The 22,299-nt window shown below is 41.1% G+C and overlaps 1 protein-coding gene across 1 annotated transcript in view; it reads left to right on the forward strand.

Moving 5' to 3' along the window:
- Positions 1-22,299, forward strand: part of ABCA13 (ATP binding cassette subfamily A member 13) — a 503,546-nt gene that overhangs the window by 172,445 nt on the left and 308,802 nt on the right. The window contains 2 exon segments of the mRNA XM_017868548.1: positions 9,223-9,399; positions 10,760-11,066. Of these exon segments, the coding sequence (XP_017724037.1) occupies positions 9,223-9,399; positions 10,760-11,066 (484 nt within the window).

Below are 22,299 nucleotides of genomic sequence, written 5' to 3' on the forward strand. Positions count from 1 at the left end.
AAAAAAAAAAAAAAAAAAAAAAAAAAAAATTTTAAATTTTATTATTTTAAAATAGTGTTTAGCTCCCTGGTGAAAGTCTATTTTCATCTAATTTTGGGCACAATACTCACATTTTGGAAGTGCATGTTGTGAGCTTTAATACTTGTCTTTTGTGGATATTTTTTAAGTCTATTTTTCTCTTGTTTTTTGGTTATTTTTCTTGCCTTGTCTCCAGGAAGATTAAGGATTAAGAAAATTGAAACCAGATGTTATAAATGGAAAATTGTAGAAATAAATTTGAGTCTCCTGATAGTGCTATCTTCCTCTAGATAATGTTATTTTCCGGCTTCTGGGAGAGAGCTAGGGCAGGGCCATGTTCTCCTAATCCAGTTGGGGATTGAGTGGATTGATGGAGGTAGACTTCAGCCTTAGTAGGGAAATTTCCAGTTTCCTGTACTCCTGGTTAGATGCCCTATTTGGGTGGGGTGGGGGGTCTCACCTATAAAGCTGATATCAATTAGGGACCATGTAGATCCTGAGTTCAAAGTCCCATGGACCACTGGCGACTCAGCCTCTCAGTTTTTAGCAGGACCAAATACCAGGCTTCCCAAGGTTCCGTTTTCTCTTGCATCTCTGACCTTTGAGCTTTTGCTGCCTTGGTACTTCTTTAAAGTCTTTATATGGATTTTCTTTCTTTTTTTAAATTTAAATAGGGTTTTGGGGAACAGGTGGTGGTTGGTTACATGGGTAAGTTCTTTAGTGGTGCTTTCTGAGATTTTAGTGCAGCCATCACCTGAGCAGTGTACACTGTACCCAATGTGTAGACTTTTTTAAACTTTTAAACTAAAGTCTTTATATAGATTTTTAAAAGGTCATTCATATTTCCTGATTGTTCTTGGCAGGAAACTTCATCTGCCCCATGTTGTCTTCCATTACTCTAAGTGGGGGTTTCCTCAGTATGGCCTTTCAATCTGAAGACGATGGCTCTTCAATTAAGGAGAGTTTTCTTGTCATCGTTTCTTTGATATTTTCACCTCTCTATAAAAATAATACTATTATAACTTTAGTTTATGTTAAAATTACTATTACTGTTTTCTATTTGTTTATTTTGAGTTCTCTCTTTAATGTTGGAGGGTTTGCTTTAAAATTTGGTGACATTATGAGCGAGGCATTAAAAGCAGACTGAAAGTGTTATGGTGAGTAGAAGTTATTGTGACTCAGTTCACATTAGTAGTTCCCAACTGAGGATGATTTTGTCCTCCAAGGGATGTTTGGTTATGTCTGGAGATATTTTTGGTTGTCACAGCTGGTCATAGCTACTGCCACCTAACAGGTAGAGGCTAGGGGTATTGCTAAACATCCTACACTGCACAGAGCAGCCCTCCACAACAAAGAATTATGGGCCCAAAGTGTCTGTAGGACCTAGCTTGATAAACTCTCATTTAGAGAAATAGGATGGAGTCACCTCTTGAAAACAAATGTCAGGAGGAGACATACTGGAATGTTAAATCCTCTGGTCTGTTTTGGCTGATGCCTGCCATGTCTAGGGTCCTCAGGTGTATACACTGAATCAGGAGCAATCATCAGCTTGTGTTACTCTCTTGAGCTTGGCCCCACATTACTGTAGAATTTTGTACTATGTTGTTTTATGTCAACCTATATGTGAACCTTAGTATTGTTTTGGCCCTTTCAGACTTAAAGTAGCCTGTGTATCTTTACCATGCCTCTTGTTCCATGGGCCCTGTGTGTTTTTCTTGGCCCATTTTTACTGTATACTGTGAGACGAAGCGACCCAATAAGAGCCGTGACTATAGGACTCTTACCAGGGGTTTTGCCCATTCGTGTCCTGTCCTCTGTAATCCATCTTTCTCACATAGCAGTGCCCTCATCATTTAGGTTGGGGAGCGTAGTCGAGGTCTCCAAAGTGATAGAACATGCAGTCAATACTAGACCACATTTTTATTTTTATTATATCTAGTCCATTGTGCAGGAACTGTTACCCAACAAGGATATTGCTTCTTTCTTCCCAGAGGAGGGAGATCTGCCCAGTGTCCTAAGACCTAAGAGTTTTTGTGTGGAGCTGCTTTTCTAATTTGTAATTAATGCCACATAATAATGTTTTAGTCAACATTGATCTGCATATGATGATGTTCCTATAAAGTCATAATGAGCTGAAAATTCCTACTGCCTAGTGACTTCGTAGCCGTCATCACATTGTAGAGCAACACATTACTCACTTGTTTGTGGGGATGCTGGTGGAAACAAACCTACAGAACTGCCAGTCATATAAAAGTCTAGCACATACAATTATGTACAGCACGTAATACTTGATCATCATAATACAACTACTATGTTATTGGCATATGTATTTAATTCAATTTGGAGTGTATTTCATATATATATGTGTATATATGTACATATATGTCTGTGTGTATATATGTGTGTATATATATATGAGTTAAGTGTAAAGCAGCCTCAAATAGGTCCCTCAGGAGGTATCTAGAAAAATCCATTGCTAGCATAGGAGATGACAGCTCTATGTGTGTTAGTGCCCTGAAGACCTCCTGCCAGTGGGACAAGAGGTAGAGGTGGAAGAAAGTGATATTGATGATAATGACCCTGTGTAGGCCTAGGCTAATGTGTGGTTTTGTGTGTTAGTTTTAACAAAAAAACTTAAAAGAAAAAAAAAATACCTAAAATAAAACAAGCTAGCTCAAAGAATAAAGATATAAGGAAAATATTTTGTACAGCTATAGAATGTGTTTTGTATTTTAAACTAAGTATGATTACAAAAGGGTCAAAAGTTAAAAAATTAAAAGTGTATAAAGCGTAAAATTACAGTAATCTAAGTTTAATTTATTTTGAAGAAAATTTAAAGAATAAATTTAGTGTAGCTTAAATATACAGCGTTTATAAAGTGTAGAGTGGTGTATGGTAATGCCCTAGACCTTCACATTCACTCACCACTCACTGCCTCATCAGAGCAACTTCCAGCCTGCAGGCTTTACTGGTGAGTACTCTCATAAAGTGTATCATTTAATACCATATAAAATCTTTCATATCATATTTTTATTATACCTTTTCTATGTTTAGATATTTTAGATAAACAAATACTTAACATCATGTTACAATTGCCTACAGTATTCAGTACAATAACATTCTGTGCAGGTTTGTAGGAGCAACAGGCTAGGCTATACAGCTAGGTGTGCAGTAGGTTGTAACATCTAGGATTGTGTAAGTCCACTCTGTGATGTTTACACACAATGAAATTGCCTAATGCTGCCTTTTTATGCTGCATTTCTCAGAATGCATCCTCATGTTTAAGTGATGCATGGCTGTAAGATATATCTTTGTTTTCCAATTACATGCATGATAAGAAAGCTTAAAGCCTTCTCCAAAGCAGTTTCGATTCTGCTACTGGAAGATAATGAAAGTCACACTATCGTGAGACCAAGTCACTCTTCACTGTGTTTAACATCTGCCATTTTATGCATTTAAATTGTCTAACCACGCTTACTAGGCAAGCTTATAGTGCAGCCTATTCCAAATAACAAATGGTCAGCAACATACAGATGCAGTAGAAAAATGTCTCCAGTTTGCCCTACACTGCAAAATTTAACAATCTCCACTTCTCCATTAAAATAAAGCCCCCCCACAATGCACAATATACTCTTTGGTTTTCTATTTTCTAGCTGTTCTGCTTACTTTCATGCAGAAAAATTAATTAAAGATATTTAGTTGGAGCCTTGCTCTCTCCTTATAGCTGTTACATGATAATAGTTAGCACTTACTGTAAATCAGGTTATAGTGTATATATAAACTTCAACTACATTTACTTTTCACAAAAATTTCATGGGTAATTTTCCTTTTCTTACGCTACAGATGAAGAAAGTGAAACTTTTACAGATTAAATAACTATCTAATGCAAAACAAGATAAATAGTGCAATTGCCATGGGAGCAAAGCCATGTCTTGTCAGCTTTGCAACAACAGTGACCTGCACTCCTGGAGCAGTGACAGCAGGGGTCAATGCCACTTCTATGCTCCCAAACCAGGTTACCCCAGCCCATGTCTTTTGTGGGTCTTGCTTTTTGATGCCTCCCAGGGCTATAATTGCCCATAAGAATATCCAAGTTTAGCCTCATACCCACATTATTTAGACATCAGAAGAACCCTCAAGGGAGTTTTCATCACAGCAATTGCATACCCCGTAAATACCAGTCATTACAGTAGCATTTCACAGCACTGCTATCTCCAGAACCTGAGACCTCAGTACTTCTAGCAGGTGCTAGGCAGCGTTCCAGAGCCCATGGAAAATCATGGCGTAAACATGATGAAATGTCCAAAGGAATCACTTTTGCAGCAACATTTTGAGGGCAATGAGACATAATTTTATACTAAAACAAATGAGTAGACTAGTACAATATAACATTTTCACACACAAAAATCAGTTATTTCATGGAATTTTCACCTTCTCAAGGCTCATCCAGGATCCTGTCTTCTTCTTGCACACCCTTGTATCCACCCTTCTCCCTGGGTGGAGTAGCTTGAGAAGTGCAATGCAACAAGGCACTATCAGCACAGTCTGCTGGAGTCATCAGCCAAGGGCTGGTTCAGAGATATGGTGCCATCTTAGAGAAGGAAATAGAGAAAGCAGACAAGAAATATTAAGAACTGCTGGTGTCAGCCCTGGCTCCGCAACAGCCAGTCCAGGCCAGCTGTCCAGCCCTGGCCCTCTGTATTCCCACAGCAGATAAACTGGGGTGCTGAGTGTTTCATTTTGGTTGGGTGGGGGTGGGGCTGGAAATCTGGAAATTCCCCTACCACACAGGACATTGCTTTGATTGTGCTGTGTTACCTGAACTGATTGTTGGAGTCTTAGAGCAGAATAAAGACAGTGGAGTTTGTCTGCTCCTCTACTGAAAACAACTTTACATAGTGTATTAATAACTGTGATACTAGGAAATAGTTATTGAGTGCTCTCTATGTGCCAGACACAGTGTCAAGCATGTTACATGTTATTCTACTTCATCTTTGGAAAAAGACCATTGAGCAGATGATTATCATTTCCCTTTCATGAAGAGCACAAGGATTAAACAGCTTCAGATGCCCACCGAGAGGTGGTGGGCAGACACCCAACTCCATCTGACCCATTTGTCCACAAGGCCCAGTAGGTGGTGGAGATCCTGTGTCCCCATCTCCAGGCCAAATGGGCACCATGCCAAGATAAATTCTTTAAACCAAACCACATGACCTCTTGTTGAGTGAGGTGGGCTGGACCAGACTGCTAGCCACCCTCTAATCCTTCCATGTCAGTGCCGAGGGAAAGGCCTCACTGGTGTGCCTTGCAGTGGCTCAAAGGCTCAGAACTTTTCCAAGGAACTCTGAGATGCTGTGTCCCAGTTGGGGAACTTGGGGAACTCATGACACTCTGAGGCAGAAAACGCGACGCTGTGGATCCTTCTAGCTCTTCTTTGATTGTGTCATCCAAACACCAAAGGTCCTTTTCTGCCTTAAACCTTAGAAAGTGTTGACTATAAAACTAAATGAGAAATGAAAACTGCTGTGCAATTACATGTTTCTGCTATTGATGCGATTTGAAAACTCTGGCTTGAGCTATTTTCTTCTCACTGATTTTTCCAGTGAGCTTGTTTTATTCTTCTATGAATTCAGTTTGATGGTCTTAACTTAACCAGGTCCTTCAGGCTCTACCAAATTGGGAATTATGGGAGGATTTCTATGAGATGTGTGTGAGAGCTCTGAAGGCAATAGTTAATTGATTTTCTGCTTTAGAGTTTACTAAATGCCTTTATGCCTTTGTTATATTTTTTAACTCTCTCTGGAAAACAGTACCAAGATTTTCATTCTTTCTAAAATAGATGATAAATCTCAGGCTTAGAGACTGGCTTTTTCAAGGCACTACAATATTCTGTGAAATCAATAACCCAATTCTTTGAATTCCAGATCATGTAATTCTACTATGTGTTAGGCAGGGCTGTCTGGAATTCCTGATGTTTGGATATTTTTGACACACAGTAAGCAGAAGCTTAATGTGGTTCCACTCAATATAAATGCAGCCTGGTGTATTTGTAAGAAGGGGGACCCCAAAGCTAGATGGCATGTGTTTGAATCATGGTGTTGAAACTTACTGGTTGCTTATACTCTTTGTCCCTTAATTCCTATACTTTAAAATGAACATTCCACTAGTAATTCCCTATGGATATAAGGATTCAGTGAGACAATACAGAAGTGCCCAGAATTGTACCTGGCACAAGACTGACACTCATACAATGACACTTCACTATTATTGTAGATAATTAGCAAAAGCTTAATTATCAGAAATCCAGTCTTCCCAAATCCTTACACTCATGTCTTGGCCTGAGATCTGAAAATTACTGGAACATAATAACAGCAGTTACAACATAAGAACAGTCTTTTCTTTGAGAAACTGTGCAATGCAGGTTGAGGGGATGAAGGGCAGAAGGAGCCCGACACTCCTTGATGTTGTTTGGAAGCTTACATGTTCTCAGCCATCTGAAGTTGGTGGGTGGAAACTAATCTTTCCTTACCAGGGAAGAAGTTGAGGTTAGGGCATGTCAACTGATTTTTCTACAGACCTCAGGATGATGGAGATGGATCTTGATGTAATTTCTTGTTCAGGACTGGCCCCCCTTTACAGAGCCCCAACACCCCTTTCAAACCTGGGCAGGGTGCCAAGCAAGCAATGTCCAGACTTAATCCAGAAACCTTGGAAGCCAGGACGATCTGGGAGCAGGGAAACCAGTAGAGGAGGGAAGTGAGCATGAGACACAGAGGCAGCCATCAGTGGGGACTGATGCTGCCGTGTTTGGGGACAAATGCCTGGGATGGCAGGTAGGCTCCAAGCTTTGATGGAGAGTGGAAGTGAGCACAGGGAGCAGCTGACTGTCATTTGGAAAGCTGAGCATTCAGGAGATCAGTGAGATACACGAGGGCCAGCAGGAAGCAGTGCCTGCACACAGGGCCAGGTATAGATTGTTGTCTGTCATCATACAATGGAGGGCAAGTGATGGGACCTGCAGGCAGAGGCTGCCCCCAGACCACAGAAGAGAAGAACAAAGTCAAGGGCTGAGGTTCCCCCGAATATTTCCTAGCTGCACACTTCGAAGTCTGGTGTAGAATATTACAGTGTGCTTGTCAGAGGTGTTGGAACCAGAGTGACCCCATTTCGAGTGAGGGCTAGGAAAATGAGGCTGAGACTTGCTGGGCTGCATTCTCAGAAAGTTAGGCATTCCTAGCCTCCAGATGTTTACAGTTAGGGAACAAATTAATAATGTTTATGAAACAGCCCTAGACTTGGGTGTGTCCAGATATCCTGATATCTGGAGAACAAGAGCATTCTGAATTACATCAATTCTTGCAAAATATGGTAATTGAGAAAATTAATCCTTTATCACAAACTCTTACAGTAGGACATATTTCCCCATATCTGCAAGCATTGTACCTGGGGTGGATGTGTTCCTCCTCTTACTTTTGGGAACGTCCATCCTACTCTGTCTATGGAGCGGCTGTTCTTTCACCACTTTACTTTCTTAATAAACTTGCTTTTGCTTTGCACTGCGGACTCACCCTGAATTCTTTCTTGCATGAGATCCAGGAACCCTCTCTTGGAGTATGGATTGGGATCCCTTCTCTGTAACATTCCCAGGAATCACCATCAACAAACATTGTTGGATAGAGAATGCATTTGTATATTCAATAGCAGAATAACATAGAACTGCAATGTTAGTCATTCAACACTTGTCCCAAAGTACGTCATATTCTTTGGTACAAGTAAAAGGTCCAAGAAATATTAAGTGTCATATGAATTTGTAAGCCTGATCTTGGAAGATTCTAAACATGCTTGCATTTCTTTCTGACTTGGTATTTCCCGGACAGTGGATGGTTCTGGTCAATCTGATAGATTTGGGGTTGGGTGGAGGCTAGTTGTAACCGAGCTCCTTTAGGAGAGCTTTTTGAGAGGATTATGTGTCAGAAGCTGAGGTCTCCCCACTGCTTGAGACTGGATTAAGTAGCTCCCATAGCTGAGAAAGTGATCATTGGCAACCGACAACTGTCCCACAATGATTTTGTCTACAGAGTTTTATAATTTGCTGTGTGTTTTGTGCACATTGTGGGTTTCTAAAACACACTGATATGCTTTCAGGTGTGTTCAGTTTTCTCAATTAATTTTAAATTTTCTTGATAAAGTCCTGAGCGGAAAAAAAAAAAAAAAAAAAACAAGCCCTTGATCTCATTAAGGAGTGGATCCTAGGGTGGGTGGAGACTCCTTTGCTGTGACCATCACACCAACTCGATGACCAGGATCACTTCCTCTTGTACCACCGAAGGTGAAGGCACATTTGCCTCACCTGATGTGATTGGGTGGCCCTGGGCATCTTCTGCTGGCAGGGCCTCCTGCAGAACAAACTTGATCAGCTTGGTTCCCCATACAGCTCTACCACCCATGAACTCTGCCATCCTTCCCGCTGCTTTCCTTCTTGAGGTCATGTTCTGGGCATTCCCACGCTGCCTTGTTCTAGATCATTTGGTTTTTCTAGCTCCTTCCTGAAACCAGAGTGAAAATACTGAGATAGCCTCAGTCTTTTGCCCTGAAAATGTTTGATGTCAGCATTCATAGCCAAGGTGTTGCTACTTTACTCTGCTGCTCTATTTCCATTTCCAATGCACAGATCCAGGACAGAGGCTATACAAGGATTTGGTTTCCTCGGTGTCAATGCTCCTTGATAATTGCTTTTGCAAAATTAATGTAATAAAATGACCTTCCCAAAATGACTGCTTCAGGGAAGGCATGTTTTTTTTTTAGAATTACTTGACTCCAGGCTGAAACTTTTTTTCCCTGAGCTCTCCATGACAGGGTCTTTCCTATCACATGTAGACTTTCCCTCTGATGTTTATCCGGTTGTCTCCAACTGTGTTTCCTTAGGCTGCTGTATTTATTACCCTTTGTGCTTTAACTGTTTTTTTTTCCCTCATGTACATGTAAGTATCAGTGTTACAGAACATGCGTATAAAAGGGGAGACTTTACACTCAGCAAGTAAATGGCAAATTTCACATATGACCAAAATTTGACTCTTTTGAGCAATTTTTAGTGGAAGAATTCATATTCATTTTCAAATTCATTTGCACAATCTCCACTATATGAGCGGTAAGCACTGGGAAGAAACAGAAGTTGATCTGTCCTAATCTGTTCACTTTCCTCAGGAGGGCTGCTGGATGAGATGTTTAACCACGCAGGCGCTGGACACTTCCGTTTCTTGGGCAGCATCTTGGTCAATCTCTCTTCCTGCGTGGCGCTGAACCGTTTCCAGGCTGTGCAGTCTGTCGACATCCTGGAGACTAAAGCACATGAACTCTTGCAGCAGAACAGCTTCTTGGCCAGTAAGTACTCAATGAAAAAATACGTTCAACAAGGTGCCAACTCCTGTAAGTTGTCATTTTGGGAGTTTCTCCCTAAAGGTGTCTTACGATAGCTCAGAAAGAAAAGAAGTCCTTTCCAGATAAAACATAAAATAAAGCAGAACTAATTGCCTTAGATAAAACATAAAATAAAACAGAAATATTTGCCTTGGTTAATAAAAAGTTGTACCTTATGCCATAGTGACCAATAACATTTTCACCATCCTAGGACCATTGCTATTTACTGCATCTGATTTTACCATTTTATGACATCATGTTCTGGTTAAATCTCACTTCATAAGTTATATTATTCCTGATTAAAATTATACTCTAATTTCCTGCATCACCTTTACTTTGATCAGAGTATCTTGATATCCTGGTTGGGGCGGAGAGCAGGCAATGGTCAACTCTCCTCCATTATTTAATTGTTCACCCATTCAAGATAAATATGGTGATGTTCTCGTATTCCTTTGGAATACACATTTAATTATTTTTAATAGAAGTTTTCTATTAGTTTGTTAAGGTTGCTGTGACAAAGTATCGCAGACTAAAACAAGAGAATTTTATTGTCTCAGAGTTCTGGAAGCTAAATATTCCAGATGGAGACATCCACTGGTTTTTCCTGCAGGCTATGAGGAGAGGATCTTCTCTAGGCCCCTGTCATTGGCTTGTAGGTGGCCATCTTCTCCCTGGGTTGCTGCACCTCATCTTCCCTCTATGTATTTCTCTGAGTTTAAGTTTCCCTCTTTTTATGAAGACACCTGCATACTGAGTTAGGGTGCACCCTAATGGCCCTCATTTTAACTTGATTACTCTTTAAATGTTATCTCCAAATATAGTCACATTCTGAGGTACTGGGGGTTAGGACTTCTACATATGAATTTAGTAGGGGACATGATTTAGCTGTAATAGGCTTTATGCATGCAATTCAAAGAATCCATGTGGCATAAAATAGAATCCATGTATTTAAGTTATGAATGATAAGTAACCCCGAAGAGATGGATTCTGCACATTGAGTTAACATCTGCAATCAAGAGAAGAAATCTCTGCAAAAAACATCTAACAAATAATTTCTTTGTGTTGATTATACCACAGTTTGCTTTTATGAAAAATACAAAGCAGCACTGGACAGGGAATTAAGAGATCCTGGTTTAGGCTTACCACCAATTGCCTGTGTGACTGAAAGTCAGCTTTGCCCCTGGGGTCTCGGGCTCTGTGTCTGCAGGAGTGGAGGGCTGTGAGTTTCAGGCTCCTGCAACTCTCTTGTCTTGCCCAGTGTAGACATGGTTAGAGCCACTCCCTGCAGTGTGGTAATGCTTTACTTTTCCTTTTCTGCCACTAGGTATCATTTTCAACAATTCCTTATTCGGCAAGAGCTTCAGATCAGAGTCTGTCAAACTGCCACCCCATGTCTCATATACAATCCGGACCAATGTGTTATACAGCATGCGAACAGATGTGGTAAAAAACCCTTCCTGGAAGTTCCACCCTCAGAATCTACCAGCTGATGGATTCAAATATAACTACATCTTTGCCCCACTGCAAGACATGATCGAAAGAGCCATCATTTTGGTGCAGACTGGGCAGGAAGTCCTGGAACCAGCAGCACAGACTCAGGCGGCCCCTTACCCCTGCCATACCAGCGATCTGTGAGTAGCCTGGGGCTGGAACCACCGACAGTGAGAAGGGCCTTGCATTTGGCAAGCCGAGGAGAGAAAACTCTGAGTTTTCTCTGGTCATTTCAAAAGCACTGTTAAAAAAGTTTACCACCCACTTTTAATTTTGTAAGGTTCATTTTTTTTATGTGCTTGTAATCTTCAGGTAGAAGAAATATAATGGTTGAGTTAATACAATCAAGTGAAGTTTTAAATTTGACATCAGGCATCATCTATAGTTTTAAATACACTTAAAATAAATTTGATGAATAACATTCACAAGGGCTGTGCATGTCCAACAAAAGACTCCATTTATCTAACCTTGGGAAAACTGAGAGAGGTTATTTTCTCTGCAGTGCAAATCCTTAGACATAGGCTGTATACTGGGCAGGGTGGCGAGGGATTCCATACAGGCCTTGATCATGGCTTAGGTACCCATGAAGTAATATGAGAACATTTAGGAGTTCAATTGTGTAATTTGGCTGGTGACATCTACAGGAATAGAGGGGAAGCTCAGTGAAGGGCTGGAGCAGCTGGACAAGAGGACTTGGAGGGGACATGATGGAGGCATGAAAGCATCCATCAGGGAGGCCAGGCAGGGGATGTTTGCAGAGGGGACTGGAGGCTGTGGTCGGACTGGGGCTCAGTGAATCTGAGGGTGAGCTTGGACACTTTGGCAGGGTCAGACAATGAAAAGACTTCAAAGCTCACCAAAGGAGGGTGAGCCGTATTGCTGTGGGCTGCGGGGCTCAGCCTGGATTTCTTACTTTCCTCATGGTGCATACTGTTCTCATAAGCATCCTGCTCCCACAGCTGGCCTGGCTCTGGATAACACAGGTCATTCATTTGCAGTCCCTGTATGCTGGCTCTGTTGCAGGGCCTCAGGAAGTTACCACCTTCTTACACTACTAAAGGGACAGGTTTGCGTGTTCTATTAGTTACGAGAACAGGGACAAGTACTCATCCTTCATCGAGACACTGCCAGTAACAACTCATGGCACCTCCCACCCCTGACTGGGGCAGAGCCGTGGACCACCAAGCAGAAATCAGGACTGCCTCTCTAGGTGACTGGGCGACACACATGTAAGGACAGGTGACTTGATGTCTTAACCCCTCCTTCCTGTCTAGTGATATGCTGCATACACAAGAGCACATCCACACATTTTTTTATGAAAATGCTGGTGGTACAGGAAGAACTTTCCCACAGTGGGAGGATAAAGGCTGAAGATCACCTGACTGAATTTATCTTGGGATAGCCTAGTGTGGTGCAGCGAACCAAAGGTCAGCAAAAAAGAGACTAAGGCGACGTTTGCACTCAGGGGCTGCCTTATTAGGCAGACTGGTAGCAAGCCTCTTAACTTCTTTCTTTGTAAAATGACAGCTTTTCTTTCTTTTCAAAGTGATGATATTTTTGGCTTTGAACATTTTCAACCAGTGATTTTCTGCTCCTAAAGCATTTTTCTTGGAGGTGATAGCAGCAGGAGCAGAACCTAAGGAAACTGCTGTTGTTGGCTAGTTGTCATGCACAAACACTTCATACTCAGCTCAAACACCTGAGAGGTCTGAGAATTAATGATCTGTATTAGATACTGAGAGAAGTCAATGTTTTATTATGCTCATTTTCTAAAGGCAAACCTCAAATCTACTGCATTCTGACAGTCTCCTAGCTCCAAAGTATCCTATCATCTCCACCATGAAAGAGGGGGGTTGTGCTTACGTGGATGGGAAGATGACAATTCCCTCTGCTCCTGTTCACAGGAGGAGGCTGGGGGTTTAGTTTGTCCACTCTGACACAGGATATTTCCCAAGAAGGCACGATGGGAAGAACAGCATACACTCCTACAAATGTATTGATTGAAAGCTAGAAATGGCCTGAATAATCAGTTTTCAATTCCTACTGATCGGCCGGGCGCGGTGGCTCACGCTTGTAATCCCAACACTTTGGGAGGCCGAGGCGGGCGGATCACGAGCTCAGGAGATCGAGACCAGCCTGGCTAACACGGTGAAACCCCATCTCTACTAAAAATACAAAAAAATTAGCCGGGTGTGCTGGCGGGTGCCTGTAGTCCCAGCTACTCGGGAGGCTGAGGCAGGAGAATGGTGTGAACCCGGGAGGTGGAGCTTGCAGTGAGCCGAGATCGTGCCACTGCACTCCAGCCTGGGCGACAGAGCAAGACTCTGTCTCAACAACAACAACAACAACAACACAAATCAATTCCTACTGATCATGGTGTATGGCTAACGGACATTGCAAGAGAGCTAGAAAGGAGGCATTGAGGGACATGGATGGAGACGTATCTTTTTCACCCCTTGAAGATAAATTCTGATGTATGAGAAACATTCCAGCCTAAAACTTTGGAATGAGTGGAATGCCCAGGTATGATTCTGGTGTCATGGAATTACCTCTCTTATTTTACTACTGGGACACTGCAACATAACTCCTCAGAAGTATTGTTTTACTTCTCTGAGAAAGATGAAGAAGTATTTTACTTCTCTGAAAGATTTAAATCTTTGAGATTTCTCATTGTGCTACATCCTTCTTTTATCTCTAGTTTCAAAGTCTCCCTTTCTTGAGGGCTTAGAGTTCCTGCAGTGATTGAAACACAGTCTGAGATCTTGAAAGAACTCAGCCACTTGAGTAAAAATCCTAAAGCATGGTTTGTCCTGTAGACAACATTTGTTAAACATTTTTTAGTAGTTTCCTCCAGCTTACTAAATGAGCTACATATTCATTAGTTGATGAATTTATTCAATGACATTTATGTACTATTTGTTAGTCTCTAGACTAAATCAGTAAAGAAAATAAGTAAATCAGTAAAGAAAATAGGTGAATCAGTAAAGATAATAGGTAAAAATCCCTGCTCTGGTGAGACTTACAGTCCAGGGAAGCAGGGATGCCACAAATACAATTAAGAAGACAATTGCATTGAATGATAGGAAGCAGGAAGTGCCGTGGAGTTGGGAAATAGGATGAGCAGGGTCAGGGACACTAGGAGGGGAAGATGGAATTGTTAATGTGGATGCGGTAGACCCTATCAGGAAGGTACCATTTTAACAAAGACTTGACAGGATGCAGAAGCACAAGGCGTAGTGTGTTCTAGGGCAGAGGAACCCCCCATGAAAAGGCCCTGTGGTAGGAGTGGCCTAGGGTATGTGTGAAAAGTCATGAGAGCAGAGTGCACAAGGGAGATGGTGGGAGATGAAGTCCAAGAGCTGATCATAGATTGTGTGGTTGCAGGTGATAGGAGTGGTATTAAAAGGCTGCCGGAGAGTTTTGAGCAGGAGTGATGTCATCATCTGACTTATACTGTAAAAATCTTGCTCAAGCCGTTGTGTGGAAAAGAGCTTGTAGGGGTATATGTGGGACAGAGAAATCATTTAGAAGGCTGTTGTAATAACCCAGGTGAGAGATGATGGTGGTTTGGTCCAGTGTGGTAGCAGAGAAGCTGGTAAAAAGTGGTCAGATTCTTGGTTGCATTCAAGAAGTAGAGGCAATAGAATTGCCAAAAGATTTTGTGAGTGTGTGATAGAGAGACATCAAGGAAGATTCCCCTATTTTGGTCCAAGTAACTGGATTGCTGGAATTATCTCTAACTATGATAGAAAAACTGTGGGTAGAGGTTTGGAGGATAAGGATAGAAACTCAGCTTTGGCCATGTCTAGTTGCCATTTAGGAATCCAAAGGAAATGTTAAGTAGGCGGATTTATTCAGGAGGCTGGGACAATGTACCTGGATCTATTAATTTAGGAGTCTCCCCCATTTTGATGGCATTTAGAACTTTAAGATATTACCATGGGAAGGAGTATAAATAGAAAAATAGAGAGGGCCAAGACCAAGTGTGGGGCCCCTCCCATGAAGAGGTCAAGGAGAAGAGGAGATTGAGAAAGTATCATTGAGGCAGGAGGAAAACCTACAGAGTGTGGAGTCCTCGAGGCCAAGCTGAGCAAAAGACTCCAGGAAGGGGAGTGATCAAGTGTGTCATATGTGGGTCGTGGGTGAAATAAGGTAAAGACAGGTAATGGACCACTGGATTTACATCATCCAGGACTTCATAGACAGCAGCTTCCATGATGTGGTGAGAATGACCGCCAAATTAGAGTGGATAGAAGGGAGACTTGGAGGGGTAGAATTGGAGAGTGAACTCAGACAGCTCTCAATGGGAAGAAATGGGCAGTGACTTCTTCTTTGGGAAAAAGATTTTTTTTTTTTTTTTTTTAAATATAAGATGCTATCTGGGGAATAGTACAGTAAGATGGGAAAATTGGTAGTGTGTAAGCATGGGGGACAGCTGTGTCCTGAATTAGTCAAGGGGAAGAGACCTCAACAAGTGGAGAGACCTACTATAGGTGGGAACATGGCAATTCATCTGTGGTAACAAAACCTGTTTAACTCTATTTAACTAAAAATTTTCCACTTTTCTTGCACACAGATCTCTCTCTCTCCTCCTTTTCTTTTTCATGTAGTATCTACCAGCAGCTCCTGGAACTAATGTCCTTAAAGGCATGCATTGGAAAATGTTGCTGGAGACTGTAGAGTTAGATAGGCAGCAGCAGTTTTTGAAATTTCATGTTCCTATCAACCCCATGATTCACAGGCAGTTATCATACAATAATTTTATGGTTGGAACTATAGTGTGTACCTCAAGAATATAAAGGAATTCAATTGTTTTTTTTTTTTTTTTTTTTTTGAGACGGAGTCTTACTCTGTCGCCCAGGCTGTAGTGCAGTGGCCGGATCTGAGCCCACTGCAAGCTCGCGCCTCCTGGGTTCATGGGCCGTTTCTCCTGCCTCAGCCTCGAGTAGCTGGGACTAACAGGCACCCGCCCACCTCGCCCGGCTTAGTTTTTTGTATTCTTTAGTAGAGACGGGGTTTCACCATGTTAGGCTACGCGATCGGCTCTGCTCGTTCTCCTGAACTCGTGATCCGCGCCTTGCTCGGTCCAAATGCCTGGCGATTACACGGCTTGACGCCGGCCCGGCAGGAACTCTCAATCGTCGGTTACATAGGTATTGGCCTTCAAAGAATAAGCGGGCCCACTTCACTAAAAACGGTTTTCAGAAAACAAAACCACAACAATACTTCCTGGAATTGTTTTATATGCACAGCAAAGAAATATTTATTTGAAAGGAGCACCTGTTATTCTCCTTTATTGCTTTTTGGCTGCTTCAATTCACACCACCCTGGGGTGGTTCCACGAGAAAGGGAGAAATGGGAGCGACTGGTCAGGCTGAGTGATGGCTCCACGAGGCGTTGCCACTGGACTGTTGATGTGTCCTCGGCGAGTGTAGAGTGAACGGGCTTTGACAGCACTCAATGGCCTATGAAATGCTTGAATCTCCTGCTTTAAGAAAACAACTCAAGCTTGATCCCACAACAGACGTCAGTGAGAGGGACCTCCCATTTTATTTATTTCGATTAGTTTCTCTTCCTTGGGGTCTACTTTCAGGAACTTTAATTAAACACCACTCTCTGTCGCATTAGTCAAGGTCATTGTTTCTTCAGCAAGAAATTCCCATTCCTGATGAGCCCGCAGTGCTCAGAGCTGCTGGGAAGCCTCCTCGGTTGCCCGCAGGCTCTGTGCTGTCCCACACGCAGGTAATTCGTTGATGAATACCAACTGTAGCAGGAAGGAGAAGAAAAATCCTCGTTAAATTTTACAATTCTTCACTTTCTCAAGCCCCACACCAGCCTCTTATAAACTTATCTCCTTGCTGGCAGAGGAGGATGGTTTCTCATTAAACCTCGAGCAAACTCGTGTTCTCAATTGTCTATAATTCTTTCCTTCAACAGCAGCAAAGTAATCTCTTAAAATTTTGTATCACATTAAAAAGAATCATCTCATTTATCCTCTAAGACCTCTAAAAGTTACAGCAGAAGAAATTGGAGAGCCTCTGATTAGGTAGGTTATTTCCCCGAAGGATCTCACAGCATCTAATACCCCTCACTCCCAAATAACTATTAAAATTGCCACTTGCTTACTTTTAAGCTTTAAGCCAGGACCTTGGTCACTTGCTCCATATCATTCCCACCTGTATCTGATAAGTCTGGTGATGGTTTTCGCCAGGTATGGGTGGGCTCCACGCCTGTAATTCCAGCACTTTGGAAGGCCGAGGCGGGCAGATCACGAGATCAGAAATTCAAGACAGCCTGGCCAACATGATGAAACCTCGGTTTCTACTAGAAATACAGAAATTAGCTGGGTATGGTGGTATGCGTCTGTAATCCCAGCTACTCGGGAGGCTGAGGCAGGAGAACTGCTTGAACCCAGGAGGCGAAGATTGCGGTGAGCTGAGATTGCACCATTGCACTCCAGCCTGGGTGACAAGAGAAAGCTCTGTCTCAAAAAAAAAAAGAAAGAAAAAAGAAAAAAAAAAAAAAAGAATGCCTGGCATGTTTTCTTATATCCTAGCCAGAGCTCAGATTTGAGCAGTACTTCTTGACTTGGGTTGGTGGGAGTTTGGAAGTGTGTGGGGTGTTTTGATGGTAACAATGGGGTCCAGTGTATGTTTAGTGCCTGAGGGCCAGAGGTGACGATTGTTTTGTAATAAATGGCACTGTAGTGTGTAATGAAGAATAGTCCTAGCCAAATTCCAAAACAAGCTCATTTAGATCCACTGTTTGCTCTGCCTCTGATAAATTATTTCAAGGGGCTTCATCATTCACTCATACAGTTATTCCTGTATTCATCTATGTAAAAACATTTTGTTTTCATATTAACTGTATGACACACATTATTCCATGCTGGGATGGATGCAGAGATGAGCACTATGCAGTTCTTGAGGTCAAGAAATTCGCTGCTTAATGCAATAGTTAGTGTACATTCATAACTAATAAGGGGTGAAAAGAAAGATGCAGATGCTTTAAAAGTATCAGCACTGGGTTGATAACAATTGGTTTCATGGCTTCCTCTACCTAGTAAAATATAGCAGAATTTCTTGGTAGAATTTTTATGATCTGGGAGTCTGAATTAAGGTCTCAAAGTCTCCTTTTTCAGACATATTGGATCTTGACAGCGCGTCTCACCTTCTAAGTTTACCTGATCTCTTTCGAGCTTCCTGGATCCCTTTAGGGTCTCAGACTTGGAATGATGACAGAACTGGGATGAAAAAACTGCATTTGGGTGCCAGTTTTGCCACTTGCTGGTTTGCAGGACCTTGGGCCAGTTTTGCACCAGCTTTGGGTGTCAGTCTCCTCACTTTGTACGCGGTTTAACTGCTGCCTGCCCAGCGCATTGGCTTGTAGTGGGCAGTGAAGCATCGTGCTTGAGGAGACCCTGAGACTTGTGAGGGGCAACACCAGGCACTGTGAGTGGGTGGGTGCTCTGAGTGGCAGCCCACTCCATTCTTGAGCAGCTTCAAATGTGAGAAAGTTCTTCCACCTACTGATGCAGAAGGTCTATACAGGTCTGATGTTCTTGGATGGTGTTAGATTCAGAGAGGTGAGGATGCACGCGAGCATCTTCCCTTCTCCCTGGCTTTCCCAAGGGAGTTACAAAAACTAGGAACAATAAAATGAATGACAGCCAACATTCCCCTTTGTTTGTAGTTAGGGAGGTGCACTTACTTTCATACACGGCTCTGGCAATGGCTGAGTCAGGAACACTAGAGTCTTAAATGCCCCTTACTTTACCTTCCCGGACCTCTAATCTCCAATTCACAAATCACGTCAGCCTCCAACTGGCTCTGTTGCAGAAGGCAGCAGAAGACAGACAGCTGGCAAGTGACAGGGGTAACATGAGCCTGCGCCTCTGGTTTCATGAAAAGGGAAGGGAGAATAAAGGGAGAGAGAGAAAGCAGAGGCCAAATGCACTGGTCCTTCTATTCAGCAGTTGCCCCCAGCTATATCCTCTCTCCCCAGGGTTGGTGAGGACTGCTCCTGGGCAGTAGTGGTGATGGGGGCCAGTGGAGAGGGGCAGGAGGAGGGCAGGGCAGAGGCCAGGCTGAAAGGTGGTGGCCGAAAATTTGCCACCTCCCTGCACTTGCCTCAAAGTCCTACATCCTGAGCAAAAAAAAAAAAAAAAAAAACAAAAAAAAAACCCAGCTGATTTCTCAGGGTGATTCATTGCACTCACTGATAGTACTGACAGGCAACTAACAGATCAAATACCATGAGCAAGGGTTACTAAGACAGGAACCAAAAAGGTCCACCTGCAGAAAAAGCAATGGTGACAATGTTTATGAAGATCAGAGTATCCCTTTAGAAAGGCTTAAAGAAGTAAGAGTTTAATTTTGTAATGGTACAGTTTATAGATAGTTCTTTGATTTGGGTTCCAGAAAAGGGGAAACATACAGAGAATATTCTAGATTCTTAGTTTGATTCATGCTCTTCTGATAAGGACAGAATCCTATTTCTGAGGTTACTGAGGCATCCCTGACCTTTGTGTGTATGTTTTTTATTTTTAGTTCTGTAAACAAGTGATAATCAAGGATGAAGAAAATAGAGAAAATAATTCACACTTAATATCCTGTTCTAAAACTACACTTTTTTGTTTATTTATGTTTTGTTTCAGGATGAGTCCCTCCATTCTTTGTCCTTGTGATGCATGTTTTACAAACTAGAAATCGCAAAATCTTGCCAAGAGTTAGGCTGAAGGTTTTTGTGCTACATATTCATTTGGGAACTATTTATGGAGTGCTTACTATGTGTCATGCACTGTAATCGCATGACATATGTAGTAGGGAAAGATGTAGTCCTGCCTTGAGGAAGCTTGGAGAGCAGGGATGGTTATGACCATATTAAGATGAGACAACCAGCCTGGACAGCATAGCAAGACCCCATCTCTACAGAAAATAAAATTAGCTGGTCATTGTGGTGTGTTCTGTAGTCCCAGCTACTTGGGAGGCTGAGAGGGGAGAATTGCTTGAGCCCAGGAGATTGAGGCTGCAGTGAGCCGAGATCATGCCACTGTACTGCAGCCTGGGCAATAGGGTGAGATCCTGTTTGGAAGAAAAAAAAAGTCAAGAAAACTATGAATGACTTAAATCTGCTCTGCTGTCACCCTGCTCTAGTGGAGACTGCAAAGGACGAGAATCAGAGCACCTCTTTAAAACTTGATACCCAGTGCAGTTGGTGGTGGTGGTACATAATACATAATGCTTCAACTTTAATACGAACCCTTTCCAATTATTAAGATCCTAGAAGAGAGGAATTAAAGTCAACAAATGAAATAATTTTCTCTTCTCCCTTTGTCCCTACTCATCCTTCTTCATTTCCTCTCTTCCTGTGGTTGCTCCTGTTTTAACATGCTGTCTTTTTCCTTATTTAAAAAATTCTTGATGTACAAGTTATTTCATTCTTTTCTTATTTGACTTCTATTTTCTTGAAGAACCATACTTGCACTTTATAAATTCTCTCTTTTTTCTCATCTAACTTATTTCTGCTTTTATTTTTATTACTTCCTTTTATGTATCTTCAATATATTCTTTTATAATTTGAGACTAATGTTTAATTCATTATTTTTAGTTTTTTTCTTAAATATTTGTAGTTAAATATAATACATAGGTACCTAAGGTAATGACTTTTCTTCAACTCCTACCTTATGCCCCACAGATCTCGTATGTAGCTAACAATTTATTGTTTTCTAGATGCGTGCAGTACAGGTTTTTATTTTCTCTTTGACCCAAGAGCTGTTTAAATAAAGCTTCTTTTAATTTCCAGGTGGAAATTCTCAAGAATTTTAAAAATATGAAAAAACTATGTTTACTCATCTTACTTGTAATAAGAAATATGCAAATTAAATCTACTCTGTAATAGCATGTTTTTACATACCAGATGGACGAAATACAAAAATTGCATCATATGCTACATTGCCAAATTCTGTTGCTAATTCTTAATTTCTGAATTGCAGTCAAAATATGATCCTTGTTATTTCTGTTTTGGCATCAAGTAATATATAACCTACTTTTGTGAATGATTAATAGATACTCAAAAAGAATTTCTAATTCCCTATTGTAGGGCAGAGAATTTGATCTGCATTAATTTTGTTGTTTAGGATTTTTTCTATCCTTAATTTGTGTCCTCTTGGTCTGTCTTAGACTGGGATAGGTAAATTATAGTCCCTTGGTTGTCCTTCTCTCTTTTTCCTGTGGAGTTTGGCTTTTGAATATTTGTGCTTTGTTACTGTGTGCATTACTATGAATAACTGTGTCTTTTAATGCTTTGTGGACATAACTCTAGCTTGTATGGTACTGAAATGGTGACCTCTGATTTTTTTCTCTCTTCTTCACTCTCTCTTCCTCTTCTTTTTTTTTTTTTTTTTTTTTTTTGCCCTTTTGGATGTTTTCTATTGCCTTTGCCCATCGTTTCATTTAAATTTTTTTCTGAAGTATTTTGTTTCAGGTGTGTCTCTTGTATGCATTATATAGCTTATATAGGTGGCATTAATTCTTTGATAGTATAAACTGCAATTATAAATATACATATATTGTCTTACCTCTATCTTGTGTTTCTTATGCTTATAATTTTTCTTTTAAGCTAATATTTAATAATGTTTTCTTATTATCATAGTGGTTACCTTATAGTTATAACATTATATAAGTAATATAAACCTTTGCTTTTTTACCACAAGCAATAAAAGCTTAAAATATGTTCTCTTATTTCATCATATATTTTCTCTTGTCCATCATGCCATTTTAGTTGGTATTGTTAATCTTACTTAATGTCATCTTTTGTACTGTTAAAGACACTTATACTAATATTCTACATTTGCCAATATTTTAAAAAATAGTATTTGAGTTTGGCACACACCAACTTTTTCATCCTCTCTGACTCATTCCCCATTATCCTTCCATTTGTTTCTCATATCATTTCTGCATTTCAGGGAATAGTAGCATTTGCAATCTGTCTTGTAACCTTAATTCCTATTTTTGCTTTAGTCTTGCTTTTACGGGAAAATGTACTGATTGCTTACCATTAGCCCTTTCACTGTAATTTACCAGTCATCATTTGGTGGGATGAAGTTTGACATCTCGTAATTTCCTTAAGAAGCTCTGATAAGATAATATAACCTGAATCCTCATATACGTAAAACTCTTTGTAGCATTTATATTTGAAGGACATCTTGGCTGAATATAAAACCCTTAGCTCATTCCTTCCTTAAGTATCCTGTAAAAATAGTAGCTCTATTGTGTTTGGTCTTAAATGTTATTATGGAGAAATCGGAGGCCACGTTGATCTTTTCCCCCTTTTATATGACTTGATAATTTTGACAAGCTGCCAGTAGCTTGA

This window comes from Rhinopithecus bieti, unplaced genomic scaffold (assembly GCF_001698545.2).
Source record: "Rhinopithecus bieti isolate Rb0 unplaced genomic scaffold, ASM169854v2 scaffold_3527, whole genome shotgun sequence".
Classification (NCBI taxonomy): Eukaryota; Metazoa; Chordata; class Mammalia; order Primates; family Cercopithecidae; genus Rhinopithecus; species Rhinopithecus bieti.